Source organism: Hyperoodon ampullatus (assembly GCF_949752795.1).
Source record: "Hyperoodon ampullatus genome assembly, chromosome: 8".
NCBI lineage: Eukaryota > Metazoa > Chordata > Mammalia > Artiodactyla > Ziphiidae > Hyperoodon > Hyperoodon ampullatus.
The window spans coordinates 70,873,937-70,893,896 of NC_136921.1; the positions used below are offsets into that span (position 1 = coordinate 70,873,937).

The following is a 19,960-nucleotide window of genomic DNA, read 5'->3' on the forward strand; positions in this document are numbered from 1 at the left end:
AATACCTTCCAGCATGGTATATTAATTTATTTTTACAGTCCAAACCAGATTTGGAATTGGGACATTTCCATCCATATTTAAATCAATAGTCAAGGTATAATGTAGATTTAGTTGCCTTCTTCATCATATTTGCCTATTAAGAGTGGAAAAGTAACACCAAAACTTCGATGACTTTTCTTTCTGTTTTTTTACTTTGGCTGTGGAGGAGCATGGTATCTTGTAGGTGTGTGGGTGGATTTTCTTTTTCTTTAAACTATGTAGAGGAGAGAAATAAACAGGTGAGAAAAAAATAAAAGTTGCTATTTAAAGATACTGGCAGTCAGAGATAAACTACATACTAAACTGCACAGTCTTTTCTATTTCCTATTTATATTATTTGAATAAAAAAAAAACAACCTGCTTCTTCTAGCAATATGTATTCTGCCAGGTAAGAGCCAGGAAAAGAAAAAGGCTGGTTCCGCGTTATAATCACTTAGCATTTTTTCCTTGAGCAAGGTGAAAAATACCAATAGGTCTGCTCATGTATAAGACAAAACGTTTTGTAAAATGTCAAATATGCATTCATTAGAGGCTATTATAGAAAAGTATATTTAACTTTGGGGAGGAGACACTTAACCTGATACACATTAAGTTGTCATCTATTCTTCACTAAGAAGCTGAGAATAATTAAGGAGAATGATTATATGTGCTTGCAAACTAGTTCTAAGTGTATGGATATTGTTTATGACAATTTTATTTTTGTTGATAACACTACAAAATGATATACTTAGTCTACCATACCACTGACAAAACTATAATTTTCAAAATGCTAAGCAAAGGAAATTGTCACAGATTTGAATATATTACAAAAAACAAATATTTCAATGTGCTATAACTTGATCTTCATTCTCTACAATGATGGAGTTGAGCTCCATGGTTTTTCTACATAGCGTAAAAGTCATTCCTATCTATTTCGTAGTCTTGGTAGCATTGCATTGATGCTAGTCCTTTCTCTGCAATGTAAGGTGTTTTTGTTGGAATTTATAGAGGACATTTTAAAGAACTGTGAATGGTGAATGAATTGCTTTCTTAATTTCTAAAAATTCTAATTATTTTAACCTCAAATTCTTTAAGCTCTCTTTAATGTATCAAAAATCAAAAATTCTTTTTCCCAGAAAAAAGTTAATCCTATATTTTCTGACATTAAGGTTACAGACCAGAATATGTAAAATATCTATCATCTACCTATCTATCTATCTCTACCAGTCTAGATTGAGAATCTATTTCCTTCTAGATAGATATAGATACAGACACATACATAAAATATCTATGGTCAGTGGGTAGTATTATATAGCCTGATCATGTCCTTTACTTCAGAATTAGAAAGACTCCTATGGAAACTATAAAAATTCTTTTTAACAATTTCTATGGAATCAAAACTTAAAGAAATCCTAGAAATGAAAAGTACTTTAGGCCCTATCTAAGTCCAGCATCTCACCAGCAGCACAAATTCACCCAAAGCCAACGCCAACAACTCCATCTGATTTCAGGGACAATAGGCTTACTAACTCCTGAGGGAACATATTACTGTTAGAATTCTAATTCATAAATTGAACAAAACATGCTTTTTCATAAAATTCCTGCCATCATTTCTATTTTTGCTTCTTAAAGTGAATGAGAGTCTTCATAAGCTTTAAGATAACTTTCTTTAATAGTTTGAGGTTGAATACATATATCTTTTCCATTTAAAAATTTCCTGGTTCTTACCATTTTTCTACATATAAGAGGATTTACAGGCTAATTACCTTCATGATACCCGTATCTGAAGTTCCCCAGAGATGCCTAAATCTCTTTTATAGTTTGACTCTTGCCATTCCAAAGTCAGAATAACCTTTCACAGAAAATAATCTACTGGAAGACCCATTGTATATTAGTACTGATAATATCAGTTTTGATGTTTTATAATTATGGTCAAATCAGAGGAAAGTCTCCTTATTGTGTTCTACCCTAATTTTGACCATATTCTTATATTACATTAGAATTTATATTCTATGAAATGCTGTAATTTATGGATTATTTTCACATGCTTTTTATCCTTTAATTTTGTATTGAAGTATAGTTGACTTACAAAATTGTGTTAGTTTCAGGTATCCAGCATAGTGATTCAGTTTTTTTTTTTTGCAGATTATATTCCATTTTAGGTTATTACAAGATATTGGGTATAATTCCCTGTGCTCTACAGTAAATCCTTTTTGCTTACCTATTTTATGCATAGTAGTTGGTATCTGTTAATCTCATACCCCTAATTTGTCTCTCTCCCCCTCCCTTTCCCTTTTGGTAACTCTAAATTTGTAGGGTAAGTAGTAAACATAGTAAGTAAACATAGTAAGTTTACTATGTCTATGAGTCTGTTTCTGTTTAGTATGTACACTCATTTGTATTATTTTTTAGATCCCACATATGAGTAATATCATATAGTATTCATCTTTTTCTGTCGGTCCTATTTCACTAAGCATACTATTCTCTAGGTCGATCCACATTGCTGCAAATGGCAATATTTCATTCTTTTTTATGGCTGAGTAATATTCTATACATATATATACACATATATATATGTGTGTGTATATATATATATGCTTGCCACATCTTCTTAATCCAGTCATCTGTTTATGGGCACTTGAGTTGCTTCCATATCTTGGCTCTTATACGTAGTGCTGCAATGAACATTGAGGTACAGCGCATGTATCTTTTCAAATTATTGTTTTAGTTTTTTCTGGATATATACCCAGGAGTGGAATTGCTGGATCATATGGTATTTCTAGTTTTAGTTTTTTAATATTCTTTAATTTTTAAATACATTTTAAAGTAATCTGGGTCCAAATATTTGCCCTTTAAAGTATATGGAAATTAAACTCAGTAAGATTAATGTGTTAGGTGCTATAATACAGCAAAACATTGGAAGAGTCAAGACTAGAACTATGTTTCTTTCATGGTAACCTAATTTAATATCATTATGAAAAGTAAGTTAAGGGAACATTAGGATTAACTGGAACCTTGTCTTATTACTCTGTGTTAACATACATAGAGACATATGCATGCATGTGTGTGCCTACACACACACACATTGAGCCATGTATGTTGTGTGTGTGTGTGTGTGTGGTATGCGGGCCTCTCAGTGTTGTGGCCTCTCCCCTTGCGGAGCACAGGCTCAGCGGCCATGGCTCACGGGCCCAGCTGCTCAGTGGCATGTGGGATCCTCCCAGACCGGGGCACAAACCCGTGTCCCCTGCATCGGCAGGCGGACTCTCAACCACTGCGCCACCAGAGAAGCCTCTGAACCATGTATTTTATAGCTAGAAGGGACATTTGTGTGGTGATAACTTGGAGGAAATGGCAAGAACATTAGCTTGTATAGAATCCTGAGTGCTCTTAATAAAAACAGTCCAGCCCAGAATATTGCTCTGAAATTCCAGTCATGGAACACATGGCCTCCAAATCCAACTTGACATTTAAAATTATATGTCACTGCTATGAAAGTTCTTTTCACTTCTTTGAAAATGATTTGACAAAGAAATCAAATTCTGATGGGGATAAAGCGTTGCCAACCTTACTTGCTTTTATAAAGATATAATGGCAGTAGATATTTGAAATACCAAAGTATTTAAGTGGATGTAAAAATAAATTAATCTTGGTAAATTTTTTAAATTTCTCTTTTATCATTTTGCACAACTTAGTCTGCCCAGAGCTCAACTTCATCCGTCTCTAATAAGTGTATTAAAAAACATGAAAGAGAAGTTTTAAGTTTTGGTGTTTTGTGTTGCTTAATTATTAAGTCTTAATGATTAGTCAGATCATATGATATGTGATAGACTTGAAGGACAACATGCAGCATTGAGTTAATGAATTAAAATAAGTTGTTTCTTTAGTGTAGTGCATGGTTTGTAAGTGGCAATAAAGATTTGATGATTTTATCATTAAGCCAGTTTATAAGTGATACCCTTTAGAATCTAATCCAACACATGAGTTTATATTTTCAGTTCATTATCTGTATGTTTTATGTATGTGTGTACCTGTGTGTGTCTTACAGCTGTTATTTCAAGAAACCAAGAAGGGCCAGGAGAAATGGGAAAGGCTGTGCTGATTCCTAAAGATGACCAGGAGAAAATGAAAGAACTGTTTAAAATCAATCAATTTAACCTTATGGCCAGCGATTTGATTGCCCTTAACAGAAGTTTGCCGGATGTAAGATTAGAAGGGTGAGTTTACATTTGTTTTATAATCTTATATATTAGCAATCCCCAAATTTCAGAATATCTCAGAACTTCATTAACTCAGATTATTTGAAATCTAGAGCTATATGGTTCTGAATACCTTTGCCATAGCAGGAATTAACCATGCTATGATGAGAGATATGAACTGTCTTTCTCTGGCAGAGCAAAATACGTTACTTGCAAAGACATTGCAGAATACACAAACCTAACAGGTTTTTTCCTTCATGAGACGTCTTTTTGTTTTGCTTTGCTTTATCTTGCTAAAAATAGAGCAAACATGATCTTTGATAAATTATTTTCTTGCCTGTATAAAAAGCCCTTATACTTTGCTTTGAAAAACTATACGCTTTGCTATTCCAGCATAAAAATAGCCAACTGCCTGTGTGATTCTTTGACCCTTTAAAATTATTATTGTGGGCTCTTTAGCAATTTATGATGCTATTTATTGATATAATTAGAAAGCTCAGTTATCAGCCATGGAGGAAATACTCACTTGGAAATAATAATACTGCATGAAAAATTATGTTGAAGAATTCAACACTTATGTGATTAACTGTAAGCCATGCTCTAGACAGTTGAACATATTTTAAATGGAGGTAATAAAAATCAGAATATTTAGTGGCAGTATTGTCATCTTGTATATAGTCCTTATAAAGAAAACTCTTGGCACTTAGAAAAGATATGTCCTCAGTTTTTAGAAAATCTCCAAGTTTACAAATATCCTCCAGAGCACACTTCTATTTAAAATGAAGTTGTTCTTTTAGACATGTAATGGCTTATACATAGTTGATACATACAAAGTTTGCTACATATAATGGGTTATATTACATTAGTGCAATGGTGACATTAACATATTTACTAAACATGATTTTTTTTCCTTTCTGAATTACTTCAAATAAGATCAAAATAAATTAATCCAAGCCTTGTTGAGATGCTGGCCTGGGTTGTCAGAAGGTTCATTTGATAGCTAAGTAACTGGTTTTGTATACCCCTGTATGCTTTTGAAATGTCTCTCTCAACAAAACCACAAGTAACTACATATTATGGATATTTTTGGTTCCTAGCAAATAGCTTAAGCATCAAATTTAATATTTTTGCATTCCAGAGGCCTAAATAATTTTACAGGTAGTTCTGTCCTTATTTGTATGTGTGTATTTCTATATGCGTAGATACATTTGAATTTTTAAAGATATACAGTGAGCATATTCTTCTACGTATTTTTGAGCATTTTATATGCTAAGTTCATAATGTTATAATGTTGCATTTATTACCTTGTTTTTTATGCTATGTTGTGATAAAATGGGAAAATGTGATACTTATGTGTTCAGGAAAACCATGTACACACTATTTCAAATTTTTTTAAATCGTCATTTTCAACTATCAGAACATATAACATTAAATTTTATATCAGATCTGGTATAAAATTAAGGTAAGAACTATTTTAATACAGAGCCATCACAAAAGAAAAAAAGAAGCAACATCATTATTGAGCTTCCATTTAAAATATTTGTGGCCAGTGGTATTACTTGTTTTAAGAATTACTGAGTGTATTAAGTACTTGAAGACTTAAGTCTTAAACTATGGAACAATTCAACATTTAAAAAATGTAGGATTCAAATCTCAGTATAAAAACTATAGGGCTTCCCTGGTGGCGCAGTGGTTGGGAGTCCGCCTGCCGATGCAGGGGACGCGGGTTCGTGCCCCGGTCTGGGAGGATCCCACATGCCGCGGAGCGGCTGGGCCCGTGAGCCATGGCTGCTGGGCCTGCGCATCCGGAGCCTGTGCTCCGCAATGGGAGAGGCCACAGCAGTGGGAGGCCTGCGTACCACAAAAAAAAAAAAAAAAAAAAAAAAAACTATAAAAAAATGCCATACCTACTGTAGATATTATTGTTTGAATTTTGAGATTTTGCAAATAATAGTAGTGAAATAAATCATTTTCTGTTTTATTTTTATGACATCACAGTGTATGCAATTAGAAAAAAGAAAGAAAGAAAGAAAGAAATACCATCTACAATTCCTAGACAAATCATAAAGTGTGTGAAGTTCACTGAGGACATTTGCAAGTCATCTTGAATGACTCAATTGTGTGACTGCCTGGGAACAACTAATGTTGAGAAACACACCATGAATCAGATATCCAAACTTATTTAAAAGATGTAAAAAGCTGTTAATACTCATTTGATGTAGAAAACTATATTTTTTCCAATTTTGGTATTACAGTTCAGTTTTTGGATAGGGACATCTCATGAGATGACACATAAAGCTAGCCTCAGTGATGACTGAAATATCAAGATATAAAAAGATGGGATTTATAAATAATTAGTTTAAAAAGATCTTATTTTAGTCAAAACTTGAATTGATATTTATTTAGAAAGGGTCTGAACTGCCCAAACTGTGAATTCATTAAAATATCTCAGCATATTTTTTTTATTAGTTTCTGCTTTATAACAAAGTGAATCAGTCATACATATATATCTGTTCCCACATCCCTTCCCTCTTGCGTCTCCCTCCCTCCCTATCCCACCCCTCCAGGCGGTCACAAAGCACCAAGCTGATCTCCCTGTTCTCAGCATATTTTATGACTGCATTCAGAAAATTGTCCAAATACTTTACTATTGTGTTTGGCTTTAATATCAATCTACAAATATTTGAAGATGTGTTCAGAGTGCTGACCTGAAACAAATAGACTGCCAGATATTTCTCCAGCAAAAATGGGTTTATCTAGGATCAGCAGAGAATTGCAGTTCAGGGTCTGCGACCATGGCAAGCCACATGCAAGTCCCCACACAGCAAGGGAAGGAGAAGTCTTTTATAGAGTGAAAGAGGAAGTTGGGAGGGCTGTAGTAAACAAAGAGTCCATGGCATTTCATTGGCTGAGTTCTTGCCAGGAAAGAAGTCTTTCTTTGTCCAGTTGGGCTCTGCTATTCTTGCAGGGTATGAGACTCCCCTTTCTGATGCCCAAGCTCTATTTAATTGAGGTTTCTGTTTATTAATTTTTTTACATATCCCTCTTTTGATCATGATCTTTCTCTAAAAGCATCGCTGATCAAGAGTCAGGTTTTCAGGCTTCAGTGGCTTTTTGTCCCTCAGTGTCAGGAAGGATCTATCCTGGGTGGTGTCTCATGTCGGAGGGAAATTGCTCAGATTAGAAACCTGTTAAAGTCATATTCAGGTAACAAGGAGGATTAGGAGGGAGGACTCTCCGGCATTATTATTTAAAGTCTCTATGTTGTCAAGATCATAGAAACTGGAGATTATCTGATGTGTTATATCATTATCAAAGGTTTAGCAACAAACTTCCAACAAACCTGTTCTGGATATCTTGGGTAAACTGTCTCATCAGATGTCCTCTCCTCCAATACTGGGAATTTTTTTTACTTTTAGGCCACCAAATTATGTGCAGGTCCAGTCAGTGCTTGGCGCTCTTTTTTAGGTGAGTCATGGAAATCCAAGAGTCTATTCCTTGGGGTTTGGTGGCACAAGGGTTGCTTAACAGTAACCTGATAGTGACCTTTCCAGCAAGGTTGAAGAGAGTACTTCTGGAAGTGTCTTTTTCAATAGAAAAAATCTGAGGTTGCAAGGTATGATGCTTGAGGTCTTTGTCTCACAAGGGTGCACTATGAACAGATTGCTTTACAAAAACTCATAGTGGTTTTTAATAAAATGAATTAGGTCTTTGCAATATTGGAGGTTCTTTCCTTCTAGCAGTTGTGGGTCAAAAGAAGCAAGAGCCAAGTGCACTGACGTTCTATCACTATCTCAAAGGGTGAGAGTTTATGAGTTCAAAAGGGGTGAATCTGAGATTTAGAAGGACCAACCACAGTGCTTCTGGCCAACCTATTTGGAGAGCCTCTACAAATTTTGCCAGTTGAGTCTTAATGATGCACTGAGTGTGTTCTTCTAAACCAGAGGATTGAGGCAACAATCCACACCAGTGACAGTGCTGTAAAACCATCCAAACAACAAAGACTTGGCAAAGCACCTGGCCAGTAAAATGGGTTACTCGAACACTATGAAACTCAAGAAGACTTCTTCCGGGAAGGAATAATCTTTCCCAACTTTAGCCACAGAATAGGCAGTAAATGGTCTGCAAGGGAAGGTTTCAGTCCATGGTGAAGGCATATAGACTGTGACTGAAACATATTTATATCCATTAGACAGAGGAAGTTGTATGAAATCCAGTTTCTAGACTTCAAATGGTCCATTTGGCAGTTTAAAATGTCTGGGAGCAGTAGGAACAGACTTCCCTGGGCTGCACTTTGGACAAGTGGGACAAGTGAGGCAGGCACTTTCTGTGGCCCTGTTAATGTTTCCCCACCAATATTGATTCATGAAGGTTATCACTTTTGTCACTAGATCAATGGTTTAATGCACGTGTAGTAGTGAGGAGTGAGCATTTTAGAGTCTCAGGTAGGACTGCATTGTTATTTGGTTCAAGCCAGAGCTTTCTCTTTTTATCAAACCAACAGTAATTGAATTTCCAATCTTGTTTTTCCTTTTCTGAGGCCAATTGTTGGACCTCTGTAGCCAGTTTTTCTAAATTATCATTTGGATAATTTGGAAATACCTTTTGGACCATGACAGAGGTTTGGATGCTGTTGGTCCCTTTAAGGACAACATTCCTTGCAGAAATATCAGCAAGGTAATTTCTCTTAGCGTCCAGAGATTTCAAGTTTAGAATATCCCAGAATCTTAATAATAGCTAAAATGGTAGGTAACATTATTGTGCACAATAATTCCTGAACATAAGGGCCATTTTTAATGTTATTTCCACTGGAAATAAGGATGTTGTGGCAATGTTGCTTCCACAACATTCCAAAATCATGAGCTACTTCAAAAGCCTATCTACTGTCGGTATAAACAGTTCTGTCCCTGGCTAAAGTTCAAGCCCAGGTAAGAGTGTGTAATTCAGCCTGTTGAGCTGAAGTAGCCACAGATAAAGATGCTGCCTCAACAACATCAAAACAAATTATGATAGCCTACTCAGAGCACTATTTGCCATTGTCACCTTTAAAATAAGAACCATTGGTGAACCTTCAGAAGGCAACATTACCTAATGGAATTTCTGATATATCATTATGAGGAGCCCAGGAGGTGGTCCATCAGTGTTATGCAGTCATGAGGAACTTTGTGGGTGATGGAGGGGAAAAGAGTAGCCAGCTTAAGGTTATTATAACAGAAAAGAGTTATGTGAGGGGCAGTTAACAGAAGGACTTCATAGGAGGTAAGACGGCTGGCAGAGAAATATTGAATGTGGTGAGAATTCAGGAGAGCTTCTAATGCCTCAGGTACAAAAATAGTTAAAGGGAATTCCACAACAATTTTCTTGGTGGCTTTAACCAAAAAGGCAGTGGTTGATATGGCACTAAGGCAAGACAGGTATCCCGGTGTCACAGGGTCTCGTTGCTGGCTATAATACCTTATGAGTCGATGGTGGTCTCCATATTTTTGGGTGAGTACCCCAAGGTCATTCCCTTCCTTTTCATATACAAAAAGGAGAAAGGAATTTGATAATTGGGATGCCCAAGGACAGGTTGCTTCATCAAACTCTCCTTTAGGGCCTTGAAAGCTGTGTCTTCCAGTCCTTTCCATAAAACTGGATAAAATTGGGTTGGGGTTGTTATTGTTGAGTAAAACATGCAGAGGTTTGGTCATGAGAGAGAAATTTCAAATCCGATTTTGGCAAGAATCAAGTAGCCCAAGGAAACCTCACAGTTGGTGCTTACTTTTGGTTTGGGGGAAACTTAGGATACCATGATGTCTCTGTGGATCTAGGTAGAGCCCTGTTTTTGATAGCATAGGCCCTAAATATCAAACCTGGGGGACTTCTCTGGTGACACAGTGGTTAAGAATCTGCCTGCCAATGCAGGGGACATGGGTTCAAGCCCTGGTCTGGGAAGATCGCACATGCCACGGAGCAACTAAACCTGTGTGCCACAACTACTGAGCCTGTGCACTAGAGCCTGTGAGCTGCTACTACTGAGCCTGCGTGCCACAACTACTGAAGCTTGCGCACCTAGAGCCTGTGCCCTGCAGCGAGAAGCCACTGCAGTGAGAAGCCCATGCACCACAACGAAGAGCAGCCCCCACTCGCCACAACTAAAGAAAGCCCGCGTGCAGCAACGAAGACCCAATGCAGCCAAAAATTAAAAAAAAAAAAAAGAAAAAGAAGAAAATATCAAACCTGGGTTTGGCCAAACTGCAATTTTCCTTTGGTGAACTTATGTCCCTTTAAGACCGAAGGCTTTAACAAGCGGATGCTGTCTTCCTGTGAGGGGACTTGAGAAAGAGAGTAAAGAAACAAATCATCCAGATATTGCAACAGAGTAGAACCTCTAGGGAACTTGATGTCATCCAGATCCGCCTTCAGGATTTGCAAGAAATAAAAAGGACTCTCAGTAAAACCTAAGGCATTACTGCCCAGGTGAATTGTTTTTTCTTCCCAAGTGAAGGCAATAAGTACTGGCTAGCTTCATCATCTGGAATACTAAAAATAAATTGCATAAATCAATTACATTAAAGAATTTACTTCCAGTGGGAATGGATGTTAGTAAGGTATGAGGGTTAGGAACAATAGGGTGTCCAGGGATAACAATGTTGTTTATTGCCCTGAGGTCCTGGACAAACCTCTACCCTCAGCCCTTAGGTGTTCTCACCAGTAAAATGGGAGTGTTACAGGGGCTAGTACAAGGGATAATGAGTCCTTGAGCCACGTAATCTTCTGTTATGGACTTTATGCCTTGAAGGGCTTCTTTACTTATAGGATATTGATTAATTCTGGGAAGAGGTTTTGAGGTATCTAATTGAATTTTGACTGGAGGTACGCTGTGAATTTTGTCACATCAGTAGGAGATTTTGCCCATATGGAAAGCGGTAGTTGATTCAGTAGGGACAAGTGACCAGTGTTCTCAGAATCTGCTTTAGTACCATCAGAGTAGGAACAAATAAAAGATGTCACAGGGCTATTTAATTCACCTGGGGATTACTTTGATGACTACTGTCAATTTCTAGAATTATTTCTGCTCTGGGAGAAATCAATTCTGGCATGATGCTTCTCTAAGCCTCAGCTTAATAAGTGAATAGGGGCAGAGGAACTAAGGATAAAAGAGTGGGCATCTCTCAAAGGACCTAAACAAAAGGGAACAGGTTCAGAGACAAGAACCTCTTGAGGTTCATTAGAAATCCCCACTATTTGAACTATTTTAGTACTCGGAGGGGTTGCTTTATAGTAGTGGGGTTGAGCACTAGGCATGTGGCTACAGTGTCATTTAGGATGGGAAGAGATTCATCCTCAATCAGAAGAAATGTTTCTCCAAGTCATTTAGGAGGGAGAACTGGGAAGAACCCCTGTAGATCCCCAGAACCCTGTCATTGAGAATAAGGACGTTGGGAAGGCTGGTTAGAGGGCTAAAGGTGCCTGAAGTGCTTAAATTTGTAATAGTCTCTTTTCCAGTGTCCTGGCTCTTTGCATTAATAGCAGAAACTAGAGGGTTTTGGTTTTGTGTAGGAGCTTCCATTTGCTGGAGTTGAAGATGAAGAATTTGGTGGCCTTCTCTGGAGGTTACTCATCTAGAGTAAGAGAGCTACTTTCCAGATTAAGTAAATGTGGAGTGGACATAGTTTCCCATTCCATCTGGGTCCTTTTTATTAGAAGGAAGAGGTCCCAGTTCAGCCCATTAATAAACTAGAGTTAAGAGCTACTTGGATGGAATCAACAGCTGAAGGAAGACCAGAATTTTCTTTAAAGAACAATCTGAATTCAATAATAAAAAATCACGAACAGGTTCAACATATTTTTATGTGCAAGCCTGAATTTTTTTCTAATCAATAGGCTTTGGAAAAACTCTAGGAATTGCTCAATGACATCATCTAGCAATTGCCTGAGACTGATCATGTAATAAGTTAGTGGGCTGTTCTCCTAGTTATAATTCTAGTGACCTTGAAGAACTTTCCCAATTAGTGTTTTTCATCTAATACTAGACCTGACCTTAATTGACAAGCATATGATCTAGCTGATATAAGTCAGAGAAACCAGGGTGATAAGTTTGAATGACTATAATAAATTTCTCCACCATCCGAGAGAATCTTTGGTTACTTTGGGAAAATCTTTGACTATGGCTCCTAGTTCAGCTTTAGTCAAGGGAAGATAAGAACCTAAGGGTTTAGCCTCTGGAACCTCAGAAAGCTTAATTTTAAAGGCACATGTTCTGACAACTTTAAGAGGAAAAGGGAGTGGGGGGAGTTTCAGAGAAAAGGGAAAGATTGGCAAGAAAATTAAGTATGGGGGAATTGAGGGTATATTGGAGGCAGCATAGAATGGATGGAGGAAGATGGCACCAAAGGTGGAGTCTGGACATGAGGAGAAGAGCAATCGAGACAAGATGGGACTAGAAGCAGAGCCTAATACAAAGAAGCCAAGGAAGGAGAGCCTGGGGCTTTGGGAGCCATTGTTTCTCTCTTTAATCATTCGTTTGCCTTAGTTAATCTGAAAATCATATTTTGCAGAGAGGCAATTTTAGATACCTGATAACATTGAGAAGCCTCAAAATACCAATTGAAATAAGTGTTCCAGTCAGTTTTGGAAATTTTTGAACCAGTTCAGTTTTAAGGAGATTAAGTTTAGGGATTTCAGAAGTTCCCCATCATGGCCATTGAGATTCTAAATTGCCTTTGGTCTAGTCAGTCCATTTATTTAGAAATTGTGCATGGGGAAGGACCTTGGTTTTAAAAATAAAATTAGCCAGAGTCCCTGTAGGGAAGGCACCCTCAAAAAAGCTAGATAACTGGGATCCCATTTCCTAGAGGTTTTTCCTTTAGAGCAAAGAAAAATTTCAAACAGTTTAAACAGTTTGTAGAACAAATGGCTTAATTCAAAAGCTTGCAAGCCAGTCCTAGCCAGTCCTTAGAAAACATTGGTCCTGGAGGAGCCAGGCTGAAGCCTTTTTTTGTTTTTTAGGCAGTCTTCAGAGGACATTCCTTCTAAAGGAATAAGCCAAAAGTTGAAAAACCAGAACAGTTTCATCTGAAGCAGCCCCTTCCTGAAAGAACTGAGCCAAAGGCATTTTTAGACAGGTTCAATTGAAATAGTCTGATCTCAAGATCACACCAAAGTGCCAAAGGAGTAGTTACACACAGAACAAAACCTTAACCAGAAAGACAAAGCCGTTAAATAGATCCTGAATAAAGCCTGCAGGGCTTCAAACACAAGAGGATGTGAGCTGAATCCAGGAAAAACTTCAAATTCCAGTGCTGGCGAGAAATGCAGTGAGAAACAATGGGCTCAACTGTGGGTACCTCCCCTGTTTGTTCCCCAGCCCTGGAGCCATAGGGAGTCTCCTCTGGTCCCTGAAAGAGCCACCAAAATTTTGACCTGAAGCAAATAGACTGCCATCTCCAACAAAGATGCGCTTATTCAGATCAGCAGAGAATTGCAATTCAGGGCCTACAAACATGGCAAACCACAGGCAACTCCCTGCACAGCAAGGAAAGGGAGACACTTTTATAGAGAGGAAAAGGAAGTTGGGAGAGTGGGGAGAAAAATTCCATGGCTTTTCATTGGCTGAGGTTTTGCTGGGAAAGAAGGGGAGTCTCTCTTCTTCCTGTTGGTCTCCACTGTCAATGCGGTGCATGAGAGCTCCCCATTCTGATATCCTGACCCTGTTTAATTGAGGTTTGTCTTTATTAATTGTTTTACAAGAGGAATAAATCTAAGCAAATATCCCATGTTTTCAAAGAGAAGAAACTAAATAAAAAATGTTTTTCCATGGAGGCAATTGTGATGAAACATCAGGACAAATTGGAGTTAAGTTCTAGAATGTCCATCCCCAGGGATGTTTAAATTTTTATATTAATTTGCTTCTTTACTTAATATATTTATTAAATTTTATATTACACTTATATATTATCTTTAATTATTTGAGAGACATAAAATGATAGTATCACAAATAATCATGGTACTTGGATATTTTAAGTACAGTCAAGGCTGAAGCACTTACCAAATTTCTTACTTTTTTGAAGGCCCTCAGTTTCTGGGATTCTTGTGGTTAAATCTATACAAATATAAATAGAATTCCAGACAGCTATAACCAGTCCTCTCTCCCCTTTGCCCATCCTCCATTAAAAAAAAAAAAAAGTACAATGTCATAAAATTCTATTCAGAACATTGAGAAAAATGATTAGCAACTTGCGTCGATGGATCAGCATTAGGGATTAGTTAGCATGTTTCTCATCTATTACAGGTCTAATATTGTGTAAATTGTTATAGTTTGAATTTAAGAAACTGGGCCTAAATATTTCTGTTTAAAAAAGCAAGTTAATAAGTGTCATTTTGTTTGGTTTTCAATGTAAGAGTTTTCAAGTAATATTTAAATAAGAGAGAGAGAATATATTACCAAACTAAAGAAAACCATTAAGTGATATTAAACACATTATTTTAGCACCTAATATGCTGGTATGTGCCAAATACTGTTCTGTGTGCTGGGGATATAGCAGTAAACAAAACTAGTAGTAAGTCTCTGCTTCATGGAATTTAGAACAAATAAAAGAATGAAGAATGGTAAGTGATAGAGAATAGAGCAGTAAGGGGAAGCCTCTTTAAGAAACTCTCATTTGAGTAACCTGAGTGGACCTTAAGCAGCTAAATGTTATAATATCCTTTTACTGATACACAGAGCTGTTACATATTTACTGGGCTCCTGAAACGGACAATGCTAGAAATATAGCAGACCTATGCATATATAAAACTCCATAAAGATACAAAAGCAATGGAACAAATGTTAAGCAAATGCATAGATGTATGTTTGTGCATGTGTGTGTATTTGTATCATTTTTGAAAAGAGTGTTTGAGCTATATTTCCATGAAATCCAGCAAAAATCACAATTTGGTTTGCAAAAGCTGTCTGTAGCCAATGTTATCCCATGCCTCTAGGCTTTTCTGAAGCAGAGAAAACAATATGACTATGATTATAATCAATGACGTACATGACTCTATTCCATTATATGCAAAACAAATAGGTGGAACAAAAAGCCTACAGTGGAGAACTTTTTTAAATAATTAGGGGGAAAATCTCTAGGTATGGAGCCAAAACACAGAGGTTTAAGATCTGGCTCTGTGGCTTCCTACTGAATCTTGGGTAAGCCATTAATTTTCTAAACCCCAGTTTGCTTTCACTGATGAAACCAAGTAATCAGTTAGTTAACCAACCAATCCCTGTCATTTACCTAATATAGGTTTAGCCTTGAGAACAAGAAAATGGATATAATAGCCCCTGACTGTGAAGAGTAAAAAGAATATATTTACATAAACAACAAATTATAGTATCGTATGAACACACCAAAAATGATGAAGGATAGAATTGTGCTGAGTTCCTAGTGAAATTTTTAGATTCCTTATCATTATTATTCTGTGGAATTCTTTTATGTCCTAGCCTTCTTTTTTTGGACTAAGCAAGGAAACTTTTTAAGCAATTGGCTTCTCCCTTTACTCTGCCATTCTTTTTGAATAAGAAATTAACAGTAATTATTGAGTGAATATTTATAAAATAGCTGTGGCCAATTAAAACAAAATGTTAAGGTTTTTTAGCATTTACTTGTATTCAGACATTTAATAGCACTTCAAGTTCTGGTATTGAGTTGTTTGAAGGTTATAATGCAGCTGGCATTTAAATATATTTCATCAGGGAAATAAATGAGGAAATAGGAAATTTATTTCAGCTATTTATATCCTAGACAAATAACTGCTTCTTACGTATTCACACTTGCAAGCTGATAAAGAGAAAAAGACTCTAGCGGTCTTGCGATATTAGTGGAAAGGAGCTGTAGCATACAAATTCTGAATAAGATGCTCTCAAAGGACAAAGAATTTATTTACTACATCAAACAGAAATAAGCCATAGTATATATTTTTTCTGTGCTCAATCTCATAAGTGTACCTTTAATGGATTGTCTTTCCTATGAATTAAAATACAATAAGTATAGCATTGATTGCACAAGGAGACATAGAAAATGAGACTATTAATTGGATTTCGGAACTCTGTTCCACATCTTTTCTTAATAATTTGAGAATTACTACAACTTTCATATGCTGGCAAAAATTTTGCCTCTGAAGATAATAATAATTTCTATAATACTTTGATTTATGTAATGTGCTCATGTGTAAAATTAATTTCACTTCCCCAATTAGAAGTGGTGTGTAAGAATCTCTGTGTGTTTGTGTATGCACATAAATATATACATTTATATATATTTATTTTAAGAAGATAGAGATGATAGGTATTATTATGTTTGAAATAATAATACTGTTTCACTATAACTTTCCTTTCAAACAAGAAAGTTGATTACAACATGTCTAGGTGTGTTTTCAGGGACACATTTATGTACCACTGTAGGCAGAAAGCATGCTGCATAACTCCATTTACACCTGAACTACCCCTCGACAATCTATTTAATTTTCTAACAACTATTACTTTGACTTTTTAAAAATTATAATAAGCTATACAAAACATAAAATTTACCATCTTCACTATTTTTAAATATATAGTTCAGTAGTGTTAAGTATGAAGGGGATCAGAATATGCCATCTTTAAATATACCACTTTGGCATGAAGATTATTTTGACTAAAGGCAATTTAGAAAAAACAGGCACAGGAAAAGCTGTCTTCCCTCCCTCGTCTGCCTAAAAGCAAGGCAAGTTTCCCTTGTGAAGATACCCCTGTGTCTTGAACAAGAAAAGGAACAATAACCTTTATCACTGGTGATGGACATGGCAGTGAGATGACTCTGCATAAACTCAACCTTACTAAATAACCCTTATCTTCTGTTAGTTTCCCCCATATATTTGCCATCCCGCATTTTACCACCCCTAAAAGCCCAGATAGCTTTTCCTTTGTCTTTTCCATGATTCATCACCATTTGTTAAAATGACATCTAAGACCCCCAACCCCAGCCCAAGTTTAACCACTTCTTTTGGGTCTTCCTCTATTTTCTAAAAGACCTCCATATACATAAAAACCAAAACATTAACATCAAAATAAAATTTATATGCATTTTCTCCTCTTTCTTTTGTCAGTTTAATTGGCTGGCCTCTGGTACTAACCCAAGGTGAATAACCCAAAGTTTTTTCACTACCCTACAAGTATATGCACACTGTTGTGGGACCAGTCTCCAGAACCTTTTATCTTGCAGAACTGAAACTCTATACCTATTAAACAACAACTCCATATTCTCCACTATCCCCAGACCCTGGTAACCACCATTTTAATCTCTGTCTGTATGAATTTGGATATTCTTGGTAACTCATATAATTGGAATCATACAGCATTTGTCTTTTTTTTTCTTTTTTTTTAATTGCTTAACAATGGTGTGTTAGTTTCTGCTTTATAACAAAATGAATCAGTTATACATATACATATGTTCCCATATCCCCTCCCTCTTGCGTCTCCCTCCCACCCTCCCTATTCCACCCCTCCAGGCGGTCACAAAGCACTTGTCTTTTTATGAGTAACTTATTTCACTTAGCATAATGTCCTCAAGGTTCATCCACGTTGCAGCATGTGTCAGAAATTCCTAACTTTTTAAGGTGAATAATATTCCATTATATGTGTATACCACTTTTGTTTATCCATTAATCTGTCAGTGGACACTTAGTTTCCTTCCACCTTTTGCCTACTGTGAATAATCCTACTATGAAGATAGCTGTATAAATATCTCTTTAAGATCGTATTTTCCGTTCTTTCGAGAAATGGAATTGCTGGATCATATGCTAATTCTATGTTTTGAGGAAGCACCATACTGCTTCCTGTAGCAGCTGTACCATTTTATTTTATTTTATTTTTTGATATGAAATAAGTCTATGACTTATTTTTTTTAGTTTTTTTTTTTTTTTGATGTGGACCATTTTTAAAGTGTTTATTGAATTTTTTACAATATTGCTTCTGTTTTCTTTAATGTTTTGGTTTTTTGGCCACGCGGAATGTGGGATCTTAGTTCCCCCACCAGGGATCAAACCTGCACCCCCCGCATTGGAAGGAGAAGTATTAACCACTGGACCACGAGGGAAGTCCCTATGGCTTATTTTTAAATGAGAAAAACAAATTACAGGGCAGTTAAAAAACAAAAACAACTGAGAAAAGTAAAATTATTGATCACTTCTACCTTAGAAACGAGGCCTTGCCTCATCACTGCTGTAATACTTGTTAAATGACCACCTCCAGCTGAACCTATATGCTGACCTTTTTTGTTACAACGGAACAAACATTTCATTATAGATATGTGGAAAAAGTTCTCCAAAAGTAGCTGAAATAGCTTGGTTGTGAGAGCCTTAGACTGAAGATCTAAAGGTCCCTAGTTTGATCCTGGGTTTTGGCAATGGTTTTATTATTTTTTTTTATTTATTTTTTATTGAAACATAGTCGATTTACAATATCATATTAGTTTCAGTTGTACAGCATAGTGATTCAGTATTTTTACATATTATACACCATTGAAATTTATTGCAAGATAATGGCTATAAATCCCTGTGCCTTGTTTCTTATCTATTTTATACATAGTAGTTTGTATCTCTTTATCTCATACCCCTAGTGTGCCCCTCTTCCCTCTCCCCACTAGTAACAACTAGTTTGTTTTCTATATCTGTGAGTCTATTTCTATTTTGCTATATATGTTTATTTCTATCATTTTCTAGATTCCCCATATAGGTGATATCATACAGTATTTATCTTTCTCTGACTTATTTCACTAAGTGTAATATTCTCTAGGTCCATTCATGTTGCTGCAAATGGCAGAATTTCATTCTTTTTTATATCGGGTTTTTTATATTGCTTGTTTCTGTATTATGGCTATTTTAAATAGCATTGGTATGAACATTGGGGTGCATGTATCTTTTCAAATTTGTGTTTTTACTTTTTCCAGCTATATATCCAGGAGTGGAATTATGGTAGCTCTAGTTTTAATTTTCTGAGGAACCGCCATACTGTTTTTGATAGTGACTGCACCAATTAACATTCCCACCAACCATGTTCAAGGTTTTCCTTTTCCCCACACCCTTTCCAACATTTGTTATTTGTCAATTTTTTGATGATAGTCATTCTGACAAATGTGAGGTGATACCTCATTGTTGTTTTGATTAGCATTTCACTAATGATTAGTGATGTTGAGCATCTTTCATGTGCTTGTCAGCCTTCTGCATGTCTTCTATGGAAAAACTTCTATTCGAGTTGTCTGACAATTTTTGATTGGATTGTTGTTTTGATATTAAGTTGTATGAGCTGTATATATATTTTGGATATTAACATTACAAATATTTTCTCCCATTCAGTGGGTTGTTTTTCATTTTGTCAACAGTTTCCTTTGCTGTGCAAAAGCTTTTAAGTTTAGTTAAGTCCCATTGGTTTATTTTTGTTTTATCTCCTTTGCTTAGGAGACAGAATACTACAATTTATGCCTAAGAGTGCTCTGTTAATGTTCTCTTCTAGGAGTTTCATGATTTCAGGTCTTACATTTAGGTCTTTAATCCATTTTTAGTTTATTTTTGTATATGGTGTGAGGAAATCTTCTAATCTCACTGCTTTACATGTGGCTGTCCAGTTTTCCCAGCACCACTTATTGAAAAGACTGTCTTTTCTTCATTGTATATTCTAGCCTCCTTTGCCATAGATTAATTGCCCAAAGGTGTGTGCGTTTATTTCTGGGATCTCTGTTCTGTTCCATTGA

The 19,960-nt window shown here is 36.2% G+C and overlaps 1 protein-coding gene across 2 annotated transcripts in view; it reads left to right on the forward strand.

Moving 5' to 3' along the window:
- The window catches only part of GALNT13 (polypeptide N-acetylgalactosaminyltransferase 13), a gene marked incomplete at both ends in the record, with an annotated part of 492,276 nt that overhangs the window by 142,370 nt on the left and 329,946 nt on the right, over positions 1-19,960 (forward strand). For both annotated transcript variants that reach the window (XM_079710390.1, XM_079710389.1), the window contains one exon: positions 4,067-4,235. In XM_079710390.1, the coding sequence (XP_079566516.1) occupies positions 4,067-4,235 (169 nt within the window). The remainder of the gene's footprint in view (positions 1-4,066; positions 4,236-19,960) is intronic.